We start from the raw sequence: 27,607 nt of genomic DNA on the forward strand, positions 1-27,607 counted from the left end.
CACAGTATTACATATATTTCAATTATTAAAACATCTTTATATTTATGTGTATGCATATCTCTAGCATATATATGTATATATAAGGGAATATATATAAATAAAAAAAATTATTTTTTTTAATCATAAAAAATTTAATATATAAAAAAAAACTTGTTTAGGTAACATAAAATAATAAAGACATTTATAAAATAAAACAAAAAAAAAAAAAAAAAAAAAAAAAAAAAAAAAAAAAAAAAAAAAAAAAAAAAAAAAAAAAAAAAAAAAAAAAAAAAAAGAATAAAATAAAAAATAAAACAAAACGTAACGAAACGAAGCGAAACGAAACGAAACGAAACGAAAATAAAATAAAAAAAAAAAAGTAAAAATTAAATTAAAAAAAAAAGAAATCCAGATTCATTTATAAAAGAATGAAGATCTATTAAGAGCAATAACGCATTTTATAAAATAATTATCTTTCTGAATTTTTTAATTATTTGTTGCAAAAAAAAAATAGGTCTTATTACCTATTAATTAAAAAAAAAAATTTTTTTTTCTTCACATATTTATAATGAAACTCAATGGAAACTATTGAAAAAAATAAAAACTTCGATTATGAAACAGATGCTTTTTATAAAAATGATAACAGAAATGAAGCTGAAATAGAAGTTTATCAAATTAATGAGGAGAAAAAGGAAGTTGATCTAAATAATTTTCAAAATGAAGAAAATCGAAATGATAATGAAATAAATAATTATAATATAAGTATAAACAAAAATGAAATGAATTTAAACGGTTTTCATAGCAATGAAATAAAAACACATCTTGAAACTGAAAAAGAAGAAAAAAAAAATTTTTTGAATGAAAATAAAAGTAATTATGAAACAGAAGAAGAAAATTTAAATGACGATGCAAACTTAACTGATGAAGGAGAAGAAGTAGAAGAAGAAAATATTGTTGAGAAAGATTTAATACTTCAAAGATATAAGCATGGGATTAATATACATATAAATTATGATGATATAAAAAAAAGTAAAGTTATTGATTTTTATTCTGAATGTTTAAATAAATATAAAAATGAAAGTAGTTTTATATATTATCAGAATTATAATAGCAATAATAAAGTAAAAGCGGATGATAATATAGATCTAGATCCCATAAATAATGTAAACTTAATAAATGAAAATACAGAAAACTTAAATAATTTATCCAATTCAAATGATAAATGTTTAATTATGAAAAGTAAAAATGTTCCTAAAAATGCAAATGTCACTACTATTAATGAAGAATTCAAAAACTTTAATCTTCAAAAAAAAAAACAAGAATCATTAGATCCTTTATTAAAATGTATAAATTCTTTATCAGATAGAATTAACTTACAACATTTAGTAGGAGATCCAACTACTTATTTTAAAATTGGGGGAGGTGATATGTTTTATGATATAAATGATCCATTTTTAGATGATGAAGAAATGTATAAAGAATTAAACAAAACTAAAAATGAAATTATTTTAACTAGACAAATAGAAGATGAATATAGTATATGGAGTGCTGACATATCTGATGATTATATGGAAATAAACCCAGATTTTTTTTTTTCATTTTATAATTCAAGATGTAAATATAATTTCTCAAGTGATGAAGAAAATGAAAAAAAAAAAAATTTTAAAAATAATAATAAAAATATAGAAGAACATGAAAAGGAAAAATACAAGAAAGATTTAAAAAAGAAAGAGAAAAAAAATGAAAATGAAAGTATAAATATTATTGAAAATATACACATTAATGATAAGAATTCAGTTACTTCTTTATTATCTTTGTCCATTTCTTCTAATGAAAGCATAATTGAGTTAAATCAACTGAATGTTGATTTTAATTATGAACAAAATTCTAATGGCATTATTATTTATTCAAGCGATGGGGATATAGATCTTTCTTCTGATGATAATGAAAATAAAAGTAAAACTGAAGAATCTGAAACGTCTGAAGAAGATATTATATTTAACCCTTTTGCTTGGAAGAAATTTCAAAAACATATTCCCCCTGAATTTATTGGTTCTTTTGAAAAATTAGAAAAAGAATTAGATGCATTGCCTCTTGAAGTAAATACTTCAGATATACAAAACATAATAAAAAGAAGTGTTTGCAGTATATTTTCTCAAGTTGTAGAAAAATATACGAATACATTAAACCATTTTGATAAAGAATTAAATGACTTAATTGAAATAGATGTAAAACTTCTAAGATGGCTTACTACTATTATGACTAAAATGTCTAATTCTCTAAATGATATAGATATATATAGAATATGGTTTGAGAATATTTTTTTTTATAATACTAAGGTATTTATAACTTATGAAAAAGAATTTATTAAAAAACTAAAAAATTCTCAAATTTTTGAAAAAAATAATGTAGCTCATTTAAATAATATTTTAAAGGATATTTTGCTATGGAAATGTTATCAAGAAAATAAAGAAAAAATAAGTAAAGAAAATGTAGATAGTAATTGTCATGAAAATAACAGTAATAATATTAATAATAACAATAATAATAGTAGTAGTAATTATAATGATAATAGAAATGACAGTAATAACAATAATGATAATAACAATGAGTGTAATAATAATTCGGAAAATAGTAGTCTAGAACAAAATCGTAGTAATAATGAAAACAGCAATATAAATAAAAGTACGTTAATTATTGAAAATTTTAATAAAAATAGTGATAACAATGATAACGGTAATAATATGAGTATAAAAAATAATTGTAATCTTTCTACACAAATTAATGACAATTGTAGTAATGAATTAAATAAAAAGGATAAAAAGGAAGATAATTATTTTAATATCAAAAAAACAGTTACATGTAATAATGGAAATGTAGACGTTTATATCAACAAGAATAATAAGGATAATTTTAATGAGATAGATTTAAAAAACACTTGTAACAATAATTTTATTGATAATAATTTAAAAAAGGAAAGTCTAGATGAAAATGAAAAAAATAAACTTTTGAATGTAAAAAGTGAATCAGATAATAATGATAGTAATTCATTACACTTTTCAAACCGCAGTACAATTGCACAAATATATGAGGATAAAGTGAATTCTGAAAATTATATGTTTTTAAATAATAATTTCTTAAAAACTCAATATAATAAAAAAAATGTAGAAGAAGATGCTTATTTTGATCTTAATAATAAGAAAAATAGAAATATAGTAGATCATAATTTAAATGAAGAAAAATTAAAATGTATAGATAAATGTATTAAGGAAAATAAAATAAATGATATAGATAAAAGCAAGTACACTAATAAAAACAATGAAAATAAGGAATATGATGAGGAATCAAACATAGTATATAAAATGAATATGGATAACCATATAATAGAAGATAATAAATCGCTAGAAAAGTATTTTAAAAGTTTTTCAGATATCTCATACGATATGCTAAATTATGTAAAAATATTTATTAAACAAAAATGCTTATTAAAAGATATGATTTCAGCAGGTTTCGAAGCACTTGTAGATAGGCAAAATAAGCATTTTATGAAAACTCCGTATATGACACTATCAGAAATATTAACTAACTTATTTAATTTTAGATATAAAACAAATATAACAATTAATGCAGATTATATTGAAGGGTTATTAAATTTTTATCAAGATAAATATAAAATAGATGTATCATATGATAAAGGAAAAAATAAAAAAGTATTTTTGTTTGATACTAATGAAATGAATAAAGTCAACAATGTATATTATAAAAATATAAATAAAAAATTATTCAAAGAAAAATCTTTATCTAATGATAATAATAATTGCAGAGAAGAAAATAAAATAAAGGGAAGTAGAAATGAAGAAGAAAAAAATTCTATTAAAAAAAAAAATAATAATAGTATTAATAATAACAATGACGTTCAACTTAAAAAAGATAATAGTGCAACTAATAAAAAACATACATTAATTAAAAACGAAAGTAAATCATTAAATAAAAAGAAACTAACTGAGTCTATTAAAAATTGCAATATTAAAGAAATTAATTCTTCTTCAATAAAAAAGAAAAATAATAAAAGTTTATCTAACGAAGTAACAAAAAGAAATTCTGATAAAAAAAAAAATAATAAAACGGAAAAGAAATTAACTGATCATATAGTTATTTGTTTAGAAAATGAAGACAAGATAAATTCACCAGACAAAATAAAACAAAATAAAAATAATAAGAAAAATAAAATTGAAAGTAATAATGTGAAAACGGATACAGAAAATATAAAAAAAAAGAAAAGTAATAATAATATTAATAATAGTACTTACAATCAAAAGAATAAGAAAAATGAAAATAACATTTTAATTATAATGGATGAACATAAAAATTTAAATTCTAATAATATCTTAAATGAAAAAATGAATATATATAAAAAAAGAAAACTCAAAAACGACTTTCAAATGAGTAAGAAAAACACAAGCACAAGTCTATTAAAAAATAATAAACTTAATGAAAAAATAAAAGGAAAAACAACCGATTCCAATGAAAAGCAAGGAATGAATAATTATATAAATATAGAAACATCTGATGATAATAATCATTAAAATTTTAATGAAAGAAAGAGATTTTAAGGAAAATAATATATCGTATTAATCCTTAAAAGCATATGATGAGATGCAAGTGAAATACTCTTATTTAATAAAAAATAAAATAAAATAAAATAATATTTAAAAAAATTTTTTTTTTTAAGGCCTATATATTATTCTTTAAATTTCATGCATATACTGTATATATTTTCATTATTGTATGTTAATTTTTTTTTATTCTCTCTTTTTTTTTTGTTTGTATATATGTCTCAATAAAACATATATATAATATTTAATAATATATAAAAAAAAAATTTTTAAAGTATTAATATTTGCTATTTTTTTTTATTAGTTTAACTTTTGATTAAATAATGATTTTGTTTGTGCATATTACTTATTTAAAATATATTTTTCCATTTTTTCTTTTTTTTTCTTTATAGTAAAAAATAACGTTTAATTATAAAAATAAGCACATTATTATTATATAATATGTAAATGAATAAACAAAAAAAAAGATAAATTATTTAAACTATAATGCACTATATAAAATAATTATTATGATTTTTTAAAAAGAAAATACTTAAAAATTTATTTATTTTAAAAGAAAATTAATTAAAATACTATAATTATTTTATCGTCTATATTTTCAATTTAATATAAAAAATTGAAAATTTATATAATAATGATATGCCTAGAAAAGAAAAAATCATTTGAATATAGTAATGCTAATTTTTTTTTTTTTTCTACATAAGCAATACCTAATAATGAATGATAAAATGTACCAAAAAATTATAAGTAACATTAATGAATTATCTCAATTTAAATTAATATGCAAAAAAAAAGTAAGCATATTAATATATTTTTAATTTCTCTTCCTAATAATAAATAACCTTTGTCTAAATGTCTTAACTATTAATTATGTTGTTATGCTCAATAATTATAATTAGAAAAATAATGAATTTCAAAATTAAAAGAAGTTTTATGTCACAATTTTTTATATTTATTTATTTTTTTTTTTTTTAAAGTTGGAATTAATAAACATATGGAAATCTTGTAATAGTAAAGAAGCCGAAGAAATTTGGTTATATCTTCATAATTTATTAGTAGAATATACATGCCCAGAAAAATTGATTTATAATGAAGAAAATTCAACTTTATTATTTAAAGTAATATAAAATAGAGAAATTTATATATTTTTTTTATAATTACCTTTTCACTAAAAGAAAATATAATAAAATAAAAAATATATTATCCACTTTTTACATTTTTAAGGGAGAAAACGATAGACAATTTCTGTTGACATGTATAAATTTTGTTTCTATATATTTGCTATATTTAAGCAATAATGAAAGAAAGAAAAAATCTATAAACTTGGATGAAAACTTCAGAAAATTATTTTATAAATTGATTGGTTCAAAATTAAAAAGAAAAAAAAACTAAATATTAGATAATTTGGATATATATATATATATATATATATGTATATTTTTTTTTAAAAAAAGAGATTCAATTTATGTTAAGTGACAAGGAAATAAGGATTTCATTTGGAAAATGTTTGTTAAATATTTGTGAATTAAAACTAGTGGAAAATGATTTTTCAAATTACTTAAAAATTAATGTTTTATTATTCCTATTATGGAAATCTTGTTCTACCGAAGTAAAATAAGAATTTTATCAACAAAAAATTAATATGAAAGTGTTCATATAAATAAATAGACAGAATTATAAATTTAATTTATGTTAATTAAACAAAAATATATAATTACAAAATAATTTTTAATAAAGGGTAAAAGTACTGATATAAGTAAATTAAAAAAATACAAAGATTTTTGTAAAATTATAAAATGGGGAATATCCGACAAAACAACTAATTCTTTTTACGTTTTATGTTCTTATTCTTTAAGTCTCCCTAAGTTTTATGAAAAGTAAAAATAGATAACATAGTACAAAAAGTATCTAAATATAAAAAAAAAAAAAATATTTATTTTTTAGCTGCGATGGTAAAATATTTTTATCTTATGTATGGTCTCTAAATGAAAATATAGCATATCACCTTTTTAACGTAACTAAAAAGCAAAAAATTATCTTATTATAGAAATAAAATTCTTTCATTAATTTTTTTTTTTTTTTTTAAATAGAAATTTGTTCATAGTACAGTGGTTTTACCATTTGATAATATTAATCATTATTCTAAAATTATTTATTCAACATGGAAAGTATAAGATATAAAAAATATAAATATTTTATTTTATTATATTTTATTTTTATTTTTTTGAATATTGTATTTATTTTATAAATTCTTTTAGTAAAAAGATTTTTTTTGTTATTACTATTACATTTTAATATTTTTATGTTTTTTTCAGAATTGTTCTGATGATATGAAAAGTGTTATTGAAACACAATTAGAACATCTTGTTCATTTTTCCTTAAAATGCCCTATTAAAATTGCAGCGCGTTTTAGATGTGTACTTAATATATTTCATACAAATAAAGGGTATAGATTTTTAACTTTTTTTTAATTTATTTTCTTATTTTGCCTATATTAGTATTATTTAAATATATATATATATTTTTTTTTTTTTTTCCATATTTATATAATAAGTGATAAAAGTATCAATAAGTTAATTTTCAAAATTTATGATCCTGTTATATGGAGAAATTTAATGGTAAAAGAAAGTAGAAAAAAGAAATTTATAATTAAAATATATGAATATAATATATGTTTATTTATTATAAATTATGAAGTCACCAAATTGGAAAATTAGATTTAATGCAACGTGCATTTTTCAATTAATCTTTCCTGTTGTGGTAATATATTTTTTTTTTTTTTTAAAAAAATTTTTGATTTTTCTTACGGAATTTTTTTAATACTCATATTAATTTTCTTTTCCTTTTTTTTCATTTTTTTGATTATATATTTTTTAAATATTATATAGGATCCCTGCATAAAGGATATAAATTATCTAGAGGAAATGGATAAGTTAATAAAAAAAAAATTAAATAAAATAAAATGACAAATACCATATATATATATATTTTTTTTTAAGAGCTTATAATGCGCTTATTGAATTATCTGAAGATAAAAATATATGTGTTAGACAAGCTACAGCCAAGTGCATTTGTTACGTAAAAAAAAAAAAAAAAATAAAATAATAAAATAAATATATAACAATAATATAATTATAATATAAAAGAAAAAAAAACAACAGTTCACTAGTTTTTAAAATAATAGCTTAAGAAAACATTAAATGTAACCAAATAAAAAAATAAAGTAATTATTTATAAAATATATATTTTATTATTCTTTAAGATATTAAATGAATTATGGGAAATAATACATGATGATAAGAGAATAATATTACTTAATATATTAATCAACAAATTATTAAAAGATAAATATAGTGAGAATGTAAGATCAGAAGTAGTGTTAGGTCTTTGTGAAATTGCTAAGAATAAAATGATTAATAAAATATTTCTAAAAATATTTGATAGAATTAAATATCTTATAAGTGATAAATCTTTAAATGTTAGAAAAAATTTTGTTAATCTCGTATTAGAACTCAACAAAAACTTAAATGATAATTTTTCTAATGAAATAGATTTTAATGAATTAATGAAAAGGATAACAAAAGATTATTTTACATTTAATGTTCAAGCATGTATAAAGAAATTGTCGTATATGAAACAAGAAAATAATGAAAAAATAAAAAGTAAGGAGATACGTGAATTTTTAAAATTATCAACAAATTTAATAACATATACTATGTGGAAATGCGATATAAAAGAGCAAGCAAAAAAATGCATTAACTTCTTAAATGAATACCCTGTTTTAATGATCTGCATAAGTAAATTTTCAACAAATTTAAAATTAATTGATAGATATAAGTTATCTTCTGTTTTATTTGAAATAACAAATGTAAAATTAAAAGAAGAAGACAGTTGTATTTTATTAAGTGAAAACGATAAGAATATTTTAAATGATGATAATTTAAAAAAAAAATATATAAGGTATTCCTCTCTATTAATATGTGTAGCTAATTTACTGAAGGCAAAAAATGAGGAAGAAATAGAACTTTGTTCTTCTGAAGAAATTCAAGACTTTTTAAAAAAAAAATTTATAGAAAAATATTTTTTAGATAGTATAAATACTTTGATACAACCATTTTATTTTAAAGTCTTAAAATATATAAATTTAAATCATGATAATTATTTGATAATACATAAATATTCTCATAATCAATTAAATTCTTTACATATTATGAAAAATAAATATATATGTAAAAAATGCATAATTCCTTTATTTTATAAGTGGGGACTTTTAAGATCATATGTAATTAAAAATATTAATTTTTTGAATATATCTATTCAGTCAATTTTTTATCAAATAAAAAACAGTAAAGATATATTGACAAATTCAGTAAATAATAAAAATGATGTTTTATTAGGAAATGACACTATTAATATACAAGAAAATATATCAAACGATATTGAAAAAAATAGTATATATATAACAAATATTCATAAAGGAGAATTAGATGATAAAAATAAAAACAAAAAAAAATATATGAATGAGGAAAATAGCAATAATGAAAATATAAATGCTAGTATTGAAATAGAAGGCTTAAAAAATAAAATAAATGAAAAGGATTCAAATGAAGTTGAAAAAATTGATATCAATAAGATTAATAATGAAAATAAAGGGAACATAAGTGATACTGAACTTAATATATACATAAATAATGAAATAGAACTTAATGCTTTGCTTTTTTTATCTTTAATTGTAAAAAAAAAAAAATATCACAATATGTTATTTAAATGCTTCCCTGACATAATTTATAATTTTATTTATAAATTTAATTATTTTCTGTTATACACTTTTGAAAGTATTTCTATGAATTATTTCTTTTTGCCTCCTCATTTTCTTTCACCTTATAATGAAAAACAAAATATCACCATTACACAATTTATCATAAGTGATCAAAAGAAAATAAAAGAGTATATGAAATTATATATTTCTTTCTTTTTTCTCTTTAATTATATTTGTCTTCAAAATAAGCTTTCTTATGAATGGGATGAATTAATACAAAATACTTTAAAGACTATTAATTTAATTAGTTCTGTAAAATTTAAAAATGAAGTTGAAATAATGACAAGAAAAATAACAAGAAAAGAATATTCTGATAAAGAAATAACGGATGAAAAAAAGATGTGGAAATCCTATATAAATGCCATCATTTATTTTATAATGTAATTATCTTTTCTCTTTTACTCTATGATATTTTGCTATAACAATTTTGTTTATTTTATTTAATGATTTTTTTCGTGGTTCATCAAATTATATATATGCATAACTTTTTAGAATTATATTTTTAATCATTTTATATTAAATACACATAAGCATTATACATTTGAGTAAAATCAATTTAAAATTTTATATGCTTTTTATATTATTCATCTTAAGTTTGACTTTTATTTTTTTTTTATTTTTTTAGTTACTACATTGATAAGATTGAATACATAATTGCTATGAAAAAGTTGTCTCTTGAAGATTTAGATTTTAATGATTTCATAAGAAATTTCTTTCTATTTTATAAATGCTATGAAATTGTAAATGAAGACGAAAAGGAAACAAAGAAAATATATTTCAAAATATGGAATAGAATATGTTCATTTCTTATGTTTATATTAAATTTTGATTATTTTGAAAAAAAAACTTATTTTAAATTAATGATAATTAATACATTTTTTACATTTACATATGAATTTACACCTAAAAAACAAATAGAAAAAATACTCAGGAAATGTTTAATTGTAATTAAAGAAAAGGATACATTTCAAAAATATCTGGAGAATTTTAAGAATAATAATGATACAGTGAACTATATGGAAGAAAGTCAAATAAAAAATATTCAAAATGTTTTAGATAATATATTATTAAAAAAAGATAAGCCAAAAAAATAATTTTCTTAAACAATTTTCATATTGAAGAAAAAAAAAAAGATTCAAAATAAGCACATTTTTAATATGCGCACTCTTTTTTAAGATAATTATATTTTATTGGATACATATTTAACAAAAATATTTGTAGACTTATTTTTTCTATAAATATAAAATATTAAAGTTTCTTTTAATGAGTACAATTCCTTTATTCCAACAACAGCAAAAACAAAAAAAAAAAAAAAAAGATTTAATAATATTTAAGATAAATTTAATTTTCTATTTTTAATTATTGTAAGCATATCTAAAATGATTTCTTTAGTTTTTATCAGTTTGTTTAATTCATTTACTTGAATTTTTTCTTCTAGTTGTGCTATATTCTTTTCATATATCTTCTTTTTAAATACAAAGTTGTTCACTTTATCATTCAATTCTTCAAATACATTTCGATTTGATTCATCATATATACTTTGATCTAATTCACTATTTATATTTTCATTTGTCCTTTGATATGTATTATCTTTTAAGTTATCAGTTAAATTATGAATTTCCCCATTTACATTTTTTTCTTTCATTGTATGATTATTTTTATGGGGGTTTACTATCGCTTTAATTTTTTTACATTTTTTACCTTTATCAATTTTTTCTGCCTTTAATTTATTTACTTTTTTATTTTTCATTTTATACTAAATTTATAGAAATAATAATTCATTGATTCTCAGTTTTTTCTTTTTATTCATTTATTTATTTTATCTTTTCTTTCTTTGGTGATATTTAATAAAACTAAATGATTTATGCTGAATACATGAAAATTCAGCAATTCTTAAAAAAAAAAAATACATATTATATTTCTTCTTTAATAAAATATAATTCTAAATTCTGCATTTTCTTTTTCCAAATTTTTTTTTATAAATCTTCGAATTAAGTTTTCATAAAAATATAAATATCATAATTTAATAATAAAATAAGTGTATATTTGTATTTTTTTGTTTTTAAAATAAAAAAAAAAAAAAAATGTTAATAAAAATATGAAATGTTTTATTTTTTTAAATTTATGCTACATTTCTTGTTTATACATTTTTTTTTTAAAATTTATAATTATAAAAAATATATTTAAAAAAAAAGAGGTTTTCTTCAATAATTTGAAATATGAAAAAATAAATTAATATATATTTATATAGTACTAGTTATTTAATAAAAAAAAAAAAAAAATTTATAATTTTTAAATAATTTTTGTACGGATAAATGAAAAATTTATATTTATTGTTTTATTATATTATTATTAATTTATAATTAATGATTTATATAAAAAATTTATAAGAATGGCGTATGTTAACTATTTATATAAAAATTTTAATTTTGTTATGTAATTAAAAAATTCATACAATATTATTTTAAATTTGCAACAAGTTAATTTTAAATTATACCAATTTAGAGAATTTATCTAACATAGAATTTTAGCATATATATGCGATGTTATTTTATTGATAATTATTTGTTCAATTTATTTTTAAAGTCATTTTTCATGAAATATTTTTTGTTTATATTTATGACTTTATTCATTAATAGTTAGGGAAATATGTATTCTTTTTTTATAAGTTAATATTATACAAAATTTTTAATTTTCTCTTGCTGTTTTATTAGTTTTTATTTTATTATTATTTTTTAACTAAAATGGTGAAATCATATGATAGATATGAGTTTGAAGATTGTTTTGGGATAGTTAATTCAAAATCATCAAATTGCGTTTTTTTAAATTATAACAATATTTTGTCAGGTAAAGAAAAAAAAAAAAAAAAAAAAAAAGAAATACATGAATTTTATAAAATTCATGCTTTATAAGTTATTATTTATATTTTTTTAAACTTTTTTGATTTTCATATTATGTGAAGATAATATATATAGTAGCTTAATTGTATAATATTTATAACATTATTTATATAAAAATTAACATTATTTTAATATTTTTTTATGTACGTAGGACATGATGAATGTGTAAGTATATGGAATATTAATGAAAAAGAAATAAAAAAAAAATTGACAGTTCCCTTTACACCACCTTATTATTTTTTTACGTATCACGTTACATATATTTGTATAAATGAGAAAAATAAAAATATTTTAGCAGTTGGATATATAAATGGTTCTATTAGATTATTTGATATAGAAAAAAATAAAATATTATCAACTTTCCATGGACATACTTCTTCTATATGTAAATTAAAATTTAATAAAAATGGTAACTTTTTGTGTTCATGTAGCAAAGATACGAATATAATATTATGGGATGTTATTAATGATAAAGGAGTATTTAAACTAGAAGGACACACCAATGCTGTTACTGATATAGAGTTTTTAAAAATAAAAAATGACTATTTAGATGATTTTATTAGTAATAATTTATTAATTAGCGTATCAAAAGATTGTTTAATTAAGGTATGGGAGTTAAATATTCAATCATGTGTACAAACCCTAGTAGATTGCGAAGAAGAAATTAGTTGTTTATTAATAAATGAAAGTAATACTAGATTAATTATTGGATGCAACTCTTTTTTAAGAATATATAAAATTGATTTATATTCTAATATTAAAGATAAATTTACCAATTGTAAAATTTATATAAGCTTTTTGTCAACTATTAAGAGACCTAACAATTGTAGAATTCAAAATATGAAAATGATTTTTTTTATTGAAAATGATATTAATTTTGAAGAAGAAGAAAATTTACATTTAACATTAAAAGATGATAATAATGTAGGAGAAAATGATTTAAATATAAACGGTGTTAATACAAATATAAATGATAACAATGGGGGCATAAAAGAAGATAAAAATATTATTAATGTTCTTAATAATTCTTTAAATAATTCTTTAAAAATTTGTGAAAGAACAACCTACTGTTTTGAAGGGGATAACAATGGAATTCTAGTATGCTGTACTAATTTAAAAAAAATAGAATTTTATAAGATAAATTCAATAAAAAATCAAAAAAAATCAGAAAAAGCAAAAAAAAAAAGATACATAGAAAAATTAAAAAAAAAAAAAAAAATGATTATAAAAGAACAAAAAAGAATAGAGAAATTTAAAGGAAAAAATAATATTGACTATATTAATTTAACATATAAATTAGAAGAAATTGAACAGGAAATAAGTATTTATAACCGTTATGATATTCATACAGCCAACGATGAAATAAAATATTTATTTAATTATAACTGCAAATTCAGATTGCAAAATATAGATATTTACAAAAAAAGAAAAAAAGACATTTTTGTTTATCTCCTGATATCTTTTGCTACGAACCGCTTGAGTATATTTGAGATTAATCTATATGACATTTTGAATAACAAAGATATGTTTATTGTAAAAGGAGAAGGTAAATCAAAGAACAGTAGTAATCAAATTAAGGAGGAAGAAAGTGAAAATAAAGAAAAAAATGAAAAAGAAGACAAAGAAAAAAACAGTGAAAGTGAAGACGAAGAAGAAAAAAATGAAAAAGAAGACAAAGAAAAATATAGTGAAAGTGAAGACGAAGAAGAAAAAAATGAAAAAGAAGACAAAGAAAAATATAGTGAAAGTGAAGACGAAGAAGAAAAAAAGGAAAATGAAGGAAAAGTAGAAAAGAGCTTAAAAATAATAGAAAAAAAAATATATGATTATTCGAAATGCTTTAAAGAAATATGCGAGATAAACAAAGGACATAACAGTTCTGTGAACTATCTAAATTTATCAGAAAATGGAGAATTAATGGTTTCCATATGCAAGAGATATGTGAAAATTTGGAATATGAAAACTTTTCAGAATATAATTACAATTAATTCAGAAGGTTGCACAAGTGCATTTTTTTGTCATAATGATGAGTACTTAGTAATTAGTGATGAATATGGATATATTTTTTTATATGAATTAAAAAATATTGAATTAAAATATATATATAAGGCCCATACAAATAAAATTATTAATTTATGTAAAAAGTCGAAAAGTAACTCATTTTTATCAGTTGGAGAAGAAAATTATTTAAAAATTTTTGAACTTACTTCAAGTAAAGAGGCCATTGAGCATGAAGAAAGTGATGAGGAAAATAAAGAATTGAGAGAAGTTGCAAATAAAAAAAATAGTAGAAGTAATGATAAAAAAGAAATAAACAAAATAAATGAGAACGAAGAAACAGTTAATCAAAAGGATAATTTCTTTTTAAGATTTACAGAAATGGATTGTTATAACTTAACAGATAAAGTAAGTTGTGCTATTTATTCTCCTAATGAAGAATACATTTCTATTGGTTATTTAAATAACTTAATAGAAGTATTATATAGTGACACTTTAAAATTGCATTTAACCTTATATGGACATAGTTTACCTATAACATGTATTGATATTTCAAAAGATAACAAATTGTTAGCTTCCAGTTCATCAGATAAATTTTTATTTATCTGGAATTTAGAATATGGTAGTATAAATAAGAGATTACATATAAACTGTGATGTGTTAACAAAAATTCAATTTTTTAATGAAAGTAATAATTTAATAAGTATATCAAGAGATGGTTATATAAAAATGTGGGATGCAGTAAAATTTGAGTGTATTTGTACTATTGATGGAAGCTTTGGTATTCTTACTTCTTTAGTTATTAATTATAATGATGATTTTTTCTTAACATCAGGAACTCATAAAAGTATCAGATACTGGAAAAGAGGAGATGATTTAATATTTTTAGAAGAAGAAAGGGATAAAGAACTAAATTTACAAATTGAAAAAGAAGCTGTAAGGAATGATTTAGCATATCCATCCTCTGTTGAGAAAAATGTTTTACTAAATAAAGCTACTATAAAAACTATTGAAACTATTAAATCTTCTGAAAAACTAATCGAGTATCTTGATATAATAGACGAAGAATTAACTTTGTTAGATGTATATTATAAAAATTTAACAGCATACCAAGAAGCAAAAAAAAAAAATGAACTTCCCGATTTTGTTCAACCACCCACCAAACCTAATTCTAGACCTGAATTATTAAATAAAGATCCTTATGAATTCATTATTGAAATTGTATGTAATATTAAAAATAACATTTTAAATGAAGTTTTAATATCTTTGCCATTTTCCTATGCATATAAATTATTAGATTATATTAAAACTTATCTAAAATCTTTTTATTTTTTTCAAAAAATTCAAGATAACCGAAAAAAATTTCGTTCTTGTGGAGATTTCAATTTCTATGTAGAATATTCAATTAATATTGTTTTAAACATAATAAATATTTATAGAAATCAGTTCTTGTTTGATACTAAGTTTAGATTTCTTTTATATGAATTACATGAATTAATTATCCCACATTTAAGAAACTCAGTAGAGCAGTGTTCGTTTAATCAAACGACCTTGAATTTTTTAATAAACTCTATAGAAGATGATAATTTAAATTTGAATGATTATGATCAGGAATTCTTACATACTAAGAAAGAATTAAGGAATAAAGATAAAATAAATACAAAAATAAAAAACGAGAAAAACGTAGAGTGTTTAAAGACCCCTGGTACAAATGAAAATGAAAAAGAAGAATTTAGAAACAATAAAAAAAAGGGGAATTATGAAAAAATAAATAAAGATAAAAATAAAAACTATGATATAATTGAAAATAATGATGTTGAAAATAATGAAAATAAAAAAAATGATAAAGATATGGTTAATAATAAAAGTGGTAAAAGTGGAAAAAAAAAAAGAAAAGAAGAAATAAATGGAATAACGACAAAAAAAAAAGGTACAGAAAAATATGATAAAAAGAAAAAAAAAATCTGTAAAATATGATAATATCGTTATATGTATTTTTGTTGGTTTTTAAAAAAAAAAAAATATTATCATCCACTTTTATATGTAAAATATAATAAAAAAAAAAATTAAAAATAAAATAAAAAAAAAAAAAAAAACTAAAAAATTTTTGAAATTAGCATAAAACTAACATCTTTTAAAATATATAAAATTTCCTTATGTAAATATATACTCATTTTTAAATTAAATTTATTTTGTTTTCCTCATACTATTTTTTATATACTTTGTTTTATTTTTAATAAATTTTATTTTATTTGAATTTTTATATATTTAAAAAAATATTTCCATTTTTTTATTTAAAATTTTTTTTATGCAAAAAATTAAAAAAAAAATATACATTAAAACAATATATATATATATATAGAAAAAAAAACTTTATTTAGTATACAAGGAAATTCTAAAAGGAATATTATAAACATGAATATTTTTCTATTTTAGTACACATAAAACTATAAAAAAAAAGAAAAAGAAAAAAATGAAATTCTTTTTATATATATTCACATCATATAGATTTAAATTTAGTTAGAAAAAAATAAAAAAAATAAAAAAAAAAAAATAAAAGATTCTATTGAAGTTTGGATATATGAACTCAAATTTAACTGTATCTCATAATAGATTTGACTCAAAACATCTACAAGAAAAAAAAAAAAAATATATATATATAAATAATTAAATGTACTAAAATATATATGTATATAAAAATGCCTATATTAACATTTGGAGTTTGAAAAGATATGAACACACATTATGTTAATAAAAATTATATTTATACAATATTATAAAAAATTTTAATGTGCTTATTATATATATATATAAATACATAGGTAACAATTTATAATGTGCAAATTTGAATTTCATTTATTTCCTTTTTTTTTTGAGCTTTTATAAAAAACATTTCTATATTTTGATATTGTTTAAGCATATATTTTATCATTAAATTCACTTTTTTTAAATTTGCATTTTTAACAAAAATGGATGTATCTAACTATGAATATTTAAGAAATTTTGGGGTTAAAAATGAAATAAAAAGAAGAACAATATATAAAGAAAAAATTATATATCATGTAGCAGATACTATAATATTTACAGCACTATTTTTAAGTTGTTACAAGTTTAACATAACGTTGTCATATAATTATGAAAAGGAAGTATTTTATAGTTTTTATAAATCATTAGTTGATTTAGTTTTTTTAAATTTAGCAAGAATAATCTACACTATTATTTTACTTTTTTTTTATTCTAGAGTAAATAAATTAAATATATTAGAAAACGTTTATGTATTTTCTAGGCATTTAACTGGATTCTTAGTTATTTTAAATTCAATAAAAATGATTAATTTTCATTATAATATAAATGTGGAGGCAAAAAGTTATAATGGTATATATTTTAATGTAGTTAGAATAATAATTATGATATATAGCTTGATATCTTCAATATATTATTTTTTTATTCAGTATAAGTTATACAATGTTAAGAAAAAATGCATAATAGCTAGCTCAGAATTAGAAAAAATTTTATTAAAAGATATAAAATTAAAAAAGTACAAGTTATTTAAAGGTGATTTTACTAATGGTTTATTAGATGAAGAGTGTAGCAACATGAATAGTACTATGATAACAAGAGAAAACAAAAGTTTATTAGAGTTGAATTTTTCTTATAGCAAATTATATGATTCAGGCACTTTATATAAAGATTTAAATGAATTAAAAGTATCCAAAAAAAAGTCGCAGAATTTAAATGACTTATTAAAAGAAAAAAATGCTACAGAATTATTATTATCGAAAAAAAAAAAAAAATATAAAAATAATACTATTGATGATGATACCGAATCATATAGTACTAACATAAATTACTTAGAAAATAAATTAACATATAATGAATTTAAGAATATTCTACTACCATATTTATGGCCTAGTAGAAGAGTAGATTTAAAAGGAAATATTTTAATATTACGTTTTTATGTAGTGTTAATCTTTTTTTTTATAATACTATCCAAAATATTTAGTGTGATATGTCCTATATATCTTGGTATTGCATCTAATGATGTTTTAGAAAAAAATTTTTCAAATTCTGTTTTTAATCTTGGGTTATATGTAACGTTTTTTTTTATTTCAAAATTTCTGAAAGAATTATGTGGAATTTTATATTCACAGGTACAGCAGTCTGCTTTCATTGAATTACAAGAGTCCGTTTTTCAAAGTTTTCATAACTTATCATATGAATGGTATTCTAATAAAAATTCAGGGGGAATTATGAGAATAGTTGATAGAGGAACAGAAAGTGCAAACAATTTAATGAATTCTTTGTTAATGTATATAATACCAGCAATAATAGAAGGAGTTATAACTTGTATAATATTTATATTTAAATATAAAAATAGTCTATTAGGAAGTATTTTGTTTATTGGATTAACCTTATATATATATGCAACAATAAAAATAACAAAATGGAGGAAGAAAATTAGAACAAAAGCAAATAAAATGGATAACGTATATCATGATATAGCACATGATTCGTTGACAAATTATGAAACTGTGAAGTATTTTAGTAATGAAAAATTTGAAATAAAAAGATTTTGTAATGCATTATCTAATTATAATAGATATAATTTAAAAATTTTAAATAGTTTAGGAATATTAAATAGTGTTCAGCAATTTATTTTGAATGGCACTTTATTTTTTACCTTGTTTTGTGTAATATACATGATAATAGAAAATGGAGCAGATAGCGGAATTTTTATTAGTGTAATAGTATATATAACAAATGTATTTTCTCCTTTAAGTATATTAGGTACGTTGTATACCAATATAGTCAAATCATTTACTGATATAAATGATTTAACTGATGTCTTAAGAGAAAAAATACATGTCCCAGATGACCACAATTTAGAACCTTTTTCATTGACATCTTATGAAAAAAAGTTTGGTGTAAGTATTCAATTTATTGACGTTAATTTTCATTATCCTTCTCAACCACTTAATCTTTCTTTAAAAAATATTGATATTTTCATACCAGCTGGTACTACTTGTGCTATTGTTGGCCATACAGGTTCTGGAAAAACTACTATTTCCAAATTGCTATATCGATTTTATGATGCAGAAGGAGAGATAAAAATAGGTGGAAGAAATATAAATGAATATACGAGAAATTCTGTTAGAAACATAATAGGAATAGTACCTCAAGATACTATTTTATTTAATGAAACTATAAAATATAATATTTTATATGGAAAACTAAATGCAACAGATGAAGAATTAATACAAGCAGTAAAATCTGCTCAATTATATGATTTTATTGAATCCTTACCAAAGAAATGGAACACTATAGTCGGAGACAAAGGAGTTAAGTTATCAGGAGGAGAGAGACAAAGAATATCTATTGCTAGATGTTTATTAAAAGATCCAAAAATTGTTATTTTTGATGAAGCTACTAGTTTATTAGATTCAAGAACAGAATATTTATTTCAAAAGGCAGTAGAAGATTTAAGAAAAAATAGAACTCTAATAATTATTGCTCATAGACTTAGCACCATTTCTTCTGCTGAACAGATTATTTTATTAAATAAAGGAAGAATTATAGAAAGGGGAAACCATCATTATTTATTAAAACTCAATGGGGAATATTCACAAATGTGGAATATGCAATCGAAATCTAATGAAAAACATAATGAAGAAAATTCTTCTAATGATAAAAAAAAAAGTCCAAAAGATAATATGGGTGTAACAAATTCCTTTAAAAATGAAGATATAGCTGGTGATAAATCAGGTAGTGATTATAATGCATACTTATTTAATGGTTGTAATAGTACATATAATAACAATGGTAGTAATATGAGCATTTATGAGGATAACAATAATAATAATAATAATAATATTAATAATAATACTAATAATAAAAGTAATAATATCAATAATATTAATAACAGTCATAATATTAATGATAATAATAATAATAATGTTAATAATAATAATAATAATATTAATAATAATACTAATAATAAAAGTAATAATATCAATAATATTAATAACAGTCATAATATTAATGATAATAATAATGATAATATTAATATTAACAATAATGATAATAATAATAATGATAATATTAATATTAACAATAATGTTAATAATAATAATGATAATAATAATAGTAATGATAATAATAATAATGTTAATAATAACAATAATAATAATAATAATAATTGTAATATTAATAATAATAATAATAATAATAGTAATAATAATAATAATAATAACAGCAACAACAACAATAATAATAATAATGATATGAATAATAATAACAATAATATTAATAATAATAAATAATCAAGTAATTCTTAAAAATTATTCATGCGAATAAGTACCACAAGATAAGTATTAAAATATACTTTTAAAGGATTATGAATATAAATCAATAAATTTCATGATTATTTAGATAAAGTATGTGAATAATTTAAATGAATAAAATAAGGAAAATAATTATAATTAGTATATAGTAAATAATATTTTTTAGAAACATAAAATTTTTATAATACATTATAACTAATATAATTTTTAGTCTATTATTTTTAAGAAAAAATTTAATATATGTCGATATTAATTTTATATTTTATTTGTTAAATAGAAACCCTTTTTATAATAAATTAAGTTCATTATATGTCTAGACATTTATAATAAAACATTTTTGAAAATTTTTCAAATTTTTTTATATAGATTCATTTATAATTTTTATATGTTTTTATTTTAATTTGTTGCATACAATTTTTTAATTGATGAGGATTGTTAACTGATAGTAATGCATTAACAGAAACTCATTAATACCTTTTATTTTTAATATTATATTATTACATTCATTTTATTGTACTATTATCTAATTTTATCTAAGTAATTAAATTACTATATGCATTAATATATATATATATATATATATATATATATATATATATATATTTTTATTTGTGTACATGTTATTTTAAATTAAATTAATATTATTTATATACCTCAATCTTTTTTTTTTTTTCATTTCGTTTGTATAATTAATCTTTGAATTTAATATTTATCCATAAATTAGTAAAATAAAAATTTATATAAGAATAGTTAAAAGTAAAAAAAAAATAAATATAAGAAATATATATTTACTTAAATATATTATTTGTATTTTTTTCATATACATTTATCTTATTTCTTTTTTTTATATTGTTTAATCTTATAAACGTCAAAATATATTATAATAATATGAAATTTTTTTTTTAATATTTTTATTAATTCAAAGAAATTCATTATAATATATAATTTTTGTATTCAACTTATTTTTTTAAGAATTCAAGAATTCACATAAAAAATTAAATGTATTAAAAAAGAAAAGTACAAATATAAAAAATTTTTATGTCTAAGAGAAGAGGAAAATAATAATATAAAAAAATAATAATAGCTATATATTAAACTTTTATATTTGCAAAAAATAATGTTACAAATTTCCTTAAATTTAAAAAAAAAAAGAGAAATATGAGAAATATTAAATATAAGGTAAAAATACAAAAACATTCTCCACTAAGTAAAAATATATAATAATATAGTGAATGCAAATACTAAAAATGTAAAAAAACAAAAAATTATATATATATATCTTATATCAATAAACTAAATAATTGATAAAAAAAACTCAAAAAAAAGTAGTGATACCAAAAAAATATTAGTTTTTTTAAATAGTATGTTAAAAACATTGAGGGGATTTCTTTTTTTTTAATATATATTTTTCTTGTTCCATATGCATTATTTTATATTTTTTAATACATTTTTTTTTTTTATTTAATATATAATTTAAAATAAAAATTTTTATGAAATTAATATTTCATAAAATGAATAGAAAATATACTATACAACAGTTTCCTTGAGCATATATAATTAAAAATACAAATTTACTAAAATTATTGAGAAACATGTAATTATTAGAAAATATTTATCTATAGTTATCACATTTAATATCTTTGATTAAATCATTAATATAAAAATCGGATATGAACTTATTTTCATTATTTAATTTTGAAATTCTAAAATTTGAAAAATTAGTTACAACTTGAGAATCTTTTGCATTTATTTTTATTCTTACGTCATCATTAATTATTTCTTTTTTTTTTAATTCGAAATTTTTATCTATATCAAGAGAAAAATTTAATGAATTATTTTTTTCATCTATATTTGTTAAATCGAGAATATATTTTTCATCTTCTTCTGGTAAATTATCCAATAAATATAAAATAGATGAATATTTTTTTATATGTTTTCTTATTGAACCAACAACATTTTTATAATTTTTTATAATTATGCTAAGTTCTTGCTGTTTCATTAGATGCCTACTTTCTAGATATATTTTGTCTTTATTTAATAAAAATATTTGTGAATTTAAATTATCTACATTTTCATTTAAAGAATTTATTTTATCTGTTAAGAATTCTTGTTGTTCTTCTAAACATTTATATTTATTTTTTTGATTCATATTATCTTCCTTTAATTTTCTTAATTCTTTTTCTAAATCAGTTATTCTCTTCTTTTTTTCATTTAATTCATCTTCTTTTAAGTTCAAAAGATTTTGGAAAATTGCACATGACTCTTTTGCCATCTGGTTCAACAAGGAAAACCAATTTTTATCTGTATTCAATATAATATCATCGTTACTGATATATTTTGTATTAAAATTATTAACTTTTATTGAATCTTTATTTGTATTCTTTACTATATTATTTGAGTTAAATTCTTTATTTTTATTTTCTCCAACTCTAATATCGATAAGAATTTGATCTTTATCTGTTATCATGTTATCTGTATCGCTAGTTGAACAAAAATGTAAAATGTTGTTATTTTGTATATCATCTAAACAGACATTAAAATCATTTTTATAAAAATTTATTTCATTGTTATTCTCTTTATCTTTTAAATTATTACTATTATTTAAATTATTATTATTGGAATTATCGATTGCATCATTTTTGTCTAGTTTTAAATTTATTGCTCCTTTATTGTAAATAATGTTTTTGCTAGAGTAATGATTTTTATCATTGATTTTTTTTTTATAGTTACAGTAATATTTATTTGTTATTATTTTATTAGAGCTCAAACTTTTACTAACTACTTTCCCTTTATTTTTATTCGATTCTATATTATTGTTGGAATGGCTATTTTTCTCATTGATGTTTTCTATTATAGAAACAAAATTATTACTGTTTTCACCCGAATCAGAATAATAATTATTATTTTTTTGCAATTGTTCATCATTTAATTTCTTAAATTCCTCATATCCTTTTTGTTTAGTTGCAATTATTTCTAGCCATACATTTTTTATTTCTTCTTGATTATCCTTTGATGAATTTCTTAATTCTATTGTTAACAATTTCACTAATTTATTCCATTTTTTTTCTCTAGCTTTATACATTTTTAAATTCTTATCTACTTCTTTAAATTTCTGAATAGTGTTTTTGTATTTTATATTTTCATTTTCATAACAAGCATTGGTTAAAATAAGTAGATTTTTCTTTTCTTTTTCGTATTCCTCCTTTAATTCAACATATTGCTCTTTATAGATGTCCATGTTTAATTTAGTTGTTCCTATTATTTTTCTCAATCTATATTTTTCTGATAAATAAAAATTTTCTTTATTTTTAGAGTACACATCAAAATTCTCTTTGGCTTGTTTTTGGGTTTGTTCATTTCTTATAAAATAATTATTTAGCAAACTATTTAAATTATAGATATAGTTGCATGCTTCGTGAATAATATTTCTATATTTATAAATATCACCTAGCATTTGCCAAAAGATATAAGTTAATTTTTTTTTTAATATCACTAAGAATTCATTATGATTGATTAATGGAAGTTTATTATTTTCTTGGTTGTTTTTAATATTCTCTTTGTCTGAAATAATATTTTGCTTATATATTGAGCATATTTTATTTTTTTTTGATGAAAATAATTTTTCATTATTTTTAGTATTATATTCATTAATAGAATAAGAAAATAAATTATTTTCAAAAACATTTAATTCTTGTTCTTTTTCACATCTACCTAATTTTTTCAAAAGATACATTAATTGAGCTTCCCTTTCTGTCTCTTCTTCAAATGAATTAAGGTAAATTTTTGGAAACCATATAAAAGAAGATTCAATTACATTATCTGATTCTTCTATTTCTTTAATTTTTATAAAGTTAGAATGCTTATCTTCGGACTGATCTGCTGTATTATATGTATCATTCATTTTTTTACATTTTTTTTTAAAATTTTCTAAAGTGCTTTTCCATATTTCTACATGCTCTAATTTCTTTTTGTAATATTCATTTATAGATAATAATTTTTTATTTTTGTTTTCTAATTTTTTTATTCTATCATCTAATTCCATTGCTTTTTCAAAATTTTCTATTTCATTACTCGGTACTTCATTGGATAGAATTTTAAGATTTTCTATATTATCTTCATCCTCAAACTTTGTAATATTTTTTTTTTTATTTGGCAGATATTCTGTTGTGTTCTCATTTTTTACATAATTCATTATAAAGGCATTTCGTTCCTTTTGTATTTTTATCGATTCTGATCTCATTCTTTCTAATTGAAGTAATGAACTCATATAAACAATTAAACTAATTAGAGTACTTTCATCTAAATGCTGTGTAATTTCTTCTTCATTTATGTGATATTTTTTTTTGTTTCTTATTATATTATAAATAGCATTTTTAATTTTTTCTACGTAAAAATCTTTACTTAAATTATCACTTACGTTTTTTTTGTCTATATTTTTTTCTATAAATTCCAATATTTCATTAAAAATTTCACTGCTTTCTTTATGATAATTATATATATTTTCTTTTTCTAGAACAATTTTACTAATCATGGTCCTTATATTTAAAATCTCGTTTTTAATATACTCATTATTCAAAATATGTTCTTTGTTTTTTTCATTTAGCAAATATTTTAACTTCTTAATAGAGTATTCTATACTGTTATTCATATAATAATCATTATGTATAACTGTTTTTTCTTTGTTTATATCATCTTCTACATACTTTTCCTCTTTTTTATTTTTATATTTATCTTCTTCATTATTGCAATTAAAATTAAAAAAATTAGTTTTTTTTAATATATCGTTACTATAATTTTCCTTTATTGTTGAATCTACTGATGTCGTTTTATTACTTTGTGTAGAAATTATCTTATCAAATAGAAAGTTACCATTATCCATATTAATGTCATAATCTCTATTTTCTTTAAATTCATAATTGCTACTTTTCAAATAATCCTCTATATATGAATCCTTTTTATATTCATCGGAAGAATTCATGTGTTTATTTTCACTATTTAAAACATCCAGATCTAATAAAAGATCTTCTTCTATATGATTTAATTTTGATTCAAAATTTTTTCTCACGATAACTATATTTTCTAAATGCTGCTGTTTTAAATAAAAAATTTCTGCTTCATATTTTTCCTTAAGTTTTTTTAATTCTGTATTGTATGATGTTTTTATATCATTAATAGTTTTTTTGTTAATTTTTTGTATTAATTCCATTTCTTCTCTCTTTATATCTAATTCTTTTTTATACATTTTAATTTGTGTTTTTAAAAAAGAAATAAAGGAATCTCCTTTTATTTTTTTATTCTGGTCATTCCATATAACTTCTAAGTTCATATAACTTTCATCATTAATTAAATTATTTAAAATACTATCATTTTCAGTTTGAGAAGAAGCATTTACTTTGCCTTTTTTAAGGTCCAAAACGAAATTATTTTTATCAATGCAATTGCTATCATTAATATAAGGTAATTTAAACAAATTCAAGTTAGGAGCAGATAAATTATTTTTGTTATTATCATTTATTTTATTCTTATAGTTATCATATTTTTCTTTTTTAGTATTAAAATAATTAAAAAAGCTACCATTATTGGAAGCAGAAATATCATTAAAATTGTATGAGGCGTTTTTTTTTTTTAAATTGATGTCACAGTTATTATTAAATAAAGTATGATTAACATTAGATATATTTGAATTACTTTCATCAATATGTTTGTTATTTAAATTTATCTTAAAAGAACTATGATTTTTAGTATTATTATTATTATTATTATTATTATTGTCGTTGTTTTTATAATAGATATTATTAAACTTTGAATAATTTTCTTCCTTATTCTTACTGATTTCTATATTATTGAAATCAATTTTTTTTAAAGAATTCAAAGAATAATTATTACTTAAATTTTCTGATGTTACAAATTTTGAATTTAAGCGAAAATTTTCTTCTAAATCATCAATATTAGAATTTTCCTTCTTTAAATTGTTGTATTCCTTATTACTGTAATCATTTATATATTTTTCAAAATTATAATCATCATCATATTCTGATTTATCTATACAGTCTAAATTTTCTTTCTGATGTTTTAATTCATTAAAATTTTCACTAACTAATATATTATTTTTTGAATTATTTTTATCTATTTCATTTCCTTTAATTAAATTATTTAAATTCAAAGTAGAATTCGAAATTTTTTCAAAAAAACGTTCTGGTAATTGTACACTTCCAGCTTTTACTAAGCATGTTAAGGGTTCTTCACTAGACATAAAATCCGTTAGTTTCTGGTCAATAGGATATGCTAATATAAAATCACATTCATGATGCTTAACTAAAGAATATAAAAAATATAATATAATTAATGATTGATAACATTTTTTAAAATTCTCTGTAGCTATTTCATCAAAATTGATAAAATCTTTATCAATATTTACACAGTCTAATACATTTCTTATAATCTTCCAATTTTTTTTTTTTTTAATGTCATTTATAGGATTAATATTAATACAACCCTTATATTTGTTCATTACATTAGGCCATATATGCTCAAATAATTGCAAATATATATCTCCATCTTTTAAATTTTTAAACTCAAAATTTTTTCTACTCAAAAGTTTTTCCACCCATTCAATTAATTCTTGTTTTCCTATTTTTGTTTCATTATGCATTATTGAATAAAAAAAAATTATACAATCAAAAAATTAGGATAATAAAAAAAATAAATAAATAAAATAAAATAAATATACATACAAACAAGTGTAAAAGACAATATTTATTAAAAAATATAATAATATAATAAGAATAAATATATGCGATATACTATTTATGTGATAAAGAAATAAATTTCATGCAATTAAGATGTAACAAATCAAGAAAAGAAACATAGTCGTATAACATGAACACAAATATATATAAATGACAAAAAAGAAATAAAAGAAAAGAAAAAGAAATTAACAATAAAAAGAATAAT

At 18.8% G+C, this 27,607-nt stretch overlaps 6 protein-coding genes across 6 annotated transcripts; 4 read left to right on the plus strand and 2 right to left on the minus strand.

Annotated features, from left to right (window-relative positions):
- Positions 1-557: 557 nt before the first annotated feature.
- Positions 558-4,565, plus strand: PRELSG_1232700 (conserved Plasmodium protein, unknown function; the record flags this gene model as incomplete). The annotated part of the gene is made up of 1 exon (XM_028678122.1): positions 558-4,565. One exon carries the CDS (start codon positions 558-560, stop codon positions 4,563-4,565), a length of 4,008 nt encoding a protein of 1,335 aa, XP_028534443.1.
- Positions 4,566-5,323: 758 nt separating this feature from the next.
- PRELSG_1232800 (conserved Plasmodium protein, unknown function) lies at positions 5,324-10,508 on the plus strand (the record flags this gene model as incomplete). The annotated part of the gene is made up of 14 exons (XM_028678124.1): positions 5,324-5,389; positions 5,573-5,713; positions 5,820-5,958; positions 6,050-6,204; positions 6,333-6,472; positions 6,540-6,609; positions 6,686-6,763; positions 6,911-7,041; positions 7,150-7,213; positions 7,293-7,355; positions 7,484-7,527; positions 7,595-7,673; positions 7,858-9,794; positions 10,040-10,508. 14 exons carry the CDS (start codon positions 5,324-5,326, stop codon positions 10,506-10,508), a joined length of 3,576 nt encoding a protein of 1,191 aa, XP_028534444.1.
- Positions 10,509-10,744: 236 nt separating this feature from the next.
- Positions 10,745-11,164, minus strand: PRELSG_1232900 (conserved Plasmodium protein, unknown function; the record flags this gene model as incomplete). The annotated part of the gene is made up of 1 exon (XM_028678125.1): positions 10,745-11,164. One exon carries the CDS (start codon positions 11,162-11,164, stop codon positions 10,745-10,747), a length of 420 nt encoding a protein of 139 aa, XP_028534445.1.
- A 994-nt stretch (positions 11,165-12,158) lies between these two features.
- On the plus strand, positions 12,159-16,289 carry PRELSG_1233000 (U3 snoRNA-associated small subunit rRNA processing protein, putative; the record flags this gene model as incomplete). The annotated part of the gene is made up of 2 exons (XM_028678126.1): positions 12,159-12,261; positions 12,466-16,289. 2 exons carry the CDS (start codon positions 12,159-12,161, stop codon positions 16,287-16,289), a joined length of 3,927 nt encoding a protein of 1,308 aa, XP_028534446.1.
- Positions 16,290-17,281: 992 nt separating this feature from the next.
- Positions 17,282-20,632, plus strand: MDR2 (ABC transporter B family member 2, putative; the record flags this gene model as incomplete). Its single annotated transcript, XM_028678127.1, has 1 exon — positions 17,282-20,632. The coding sequence occupies one exon, from the start codon at positions 17,282-17,284 to the stop codon at positions 20,630-20,632; it is 3,351 nt and encodes a 1,116-aa protein (XP_028534447.1).
- Positions 20,633-22,265: 1,633 nt separating this feature from the next.
- PRELSG_1233200 (calponin homology domain-containing protein, putative) lies at positions 22,266-27,305 on the minus strand (the record flags this gene model as incomplete). The annotated part of the gene is made up of 1 exon (XM_028678128.1): positions 22,266-27,305. The coding sequence occupies one exon, from the start codon at positions 27,303-27,305 to the stop codon at positions 22,266-22,268; it is 5,040 nt and encodes a 1,679-aa protein (XP_028534448.1).
- Positions 27,306-27,607: the final 302 nt, after the last annotated feature.

The sequence above is a fragment of the Plasmodium relictum genome, assembly GCF_900005765.1.
Source record: "Plasmodium relictum strain SGS1 genome assembly, chromosome: 12".
Taxonomy (NCBI): domain Eukaryota; phylum Apicomplexa; class Aconoidasida; order Haemosporida; family Plasmodiidae; genus Plasmodium; species Plasmodium relictum.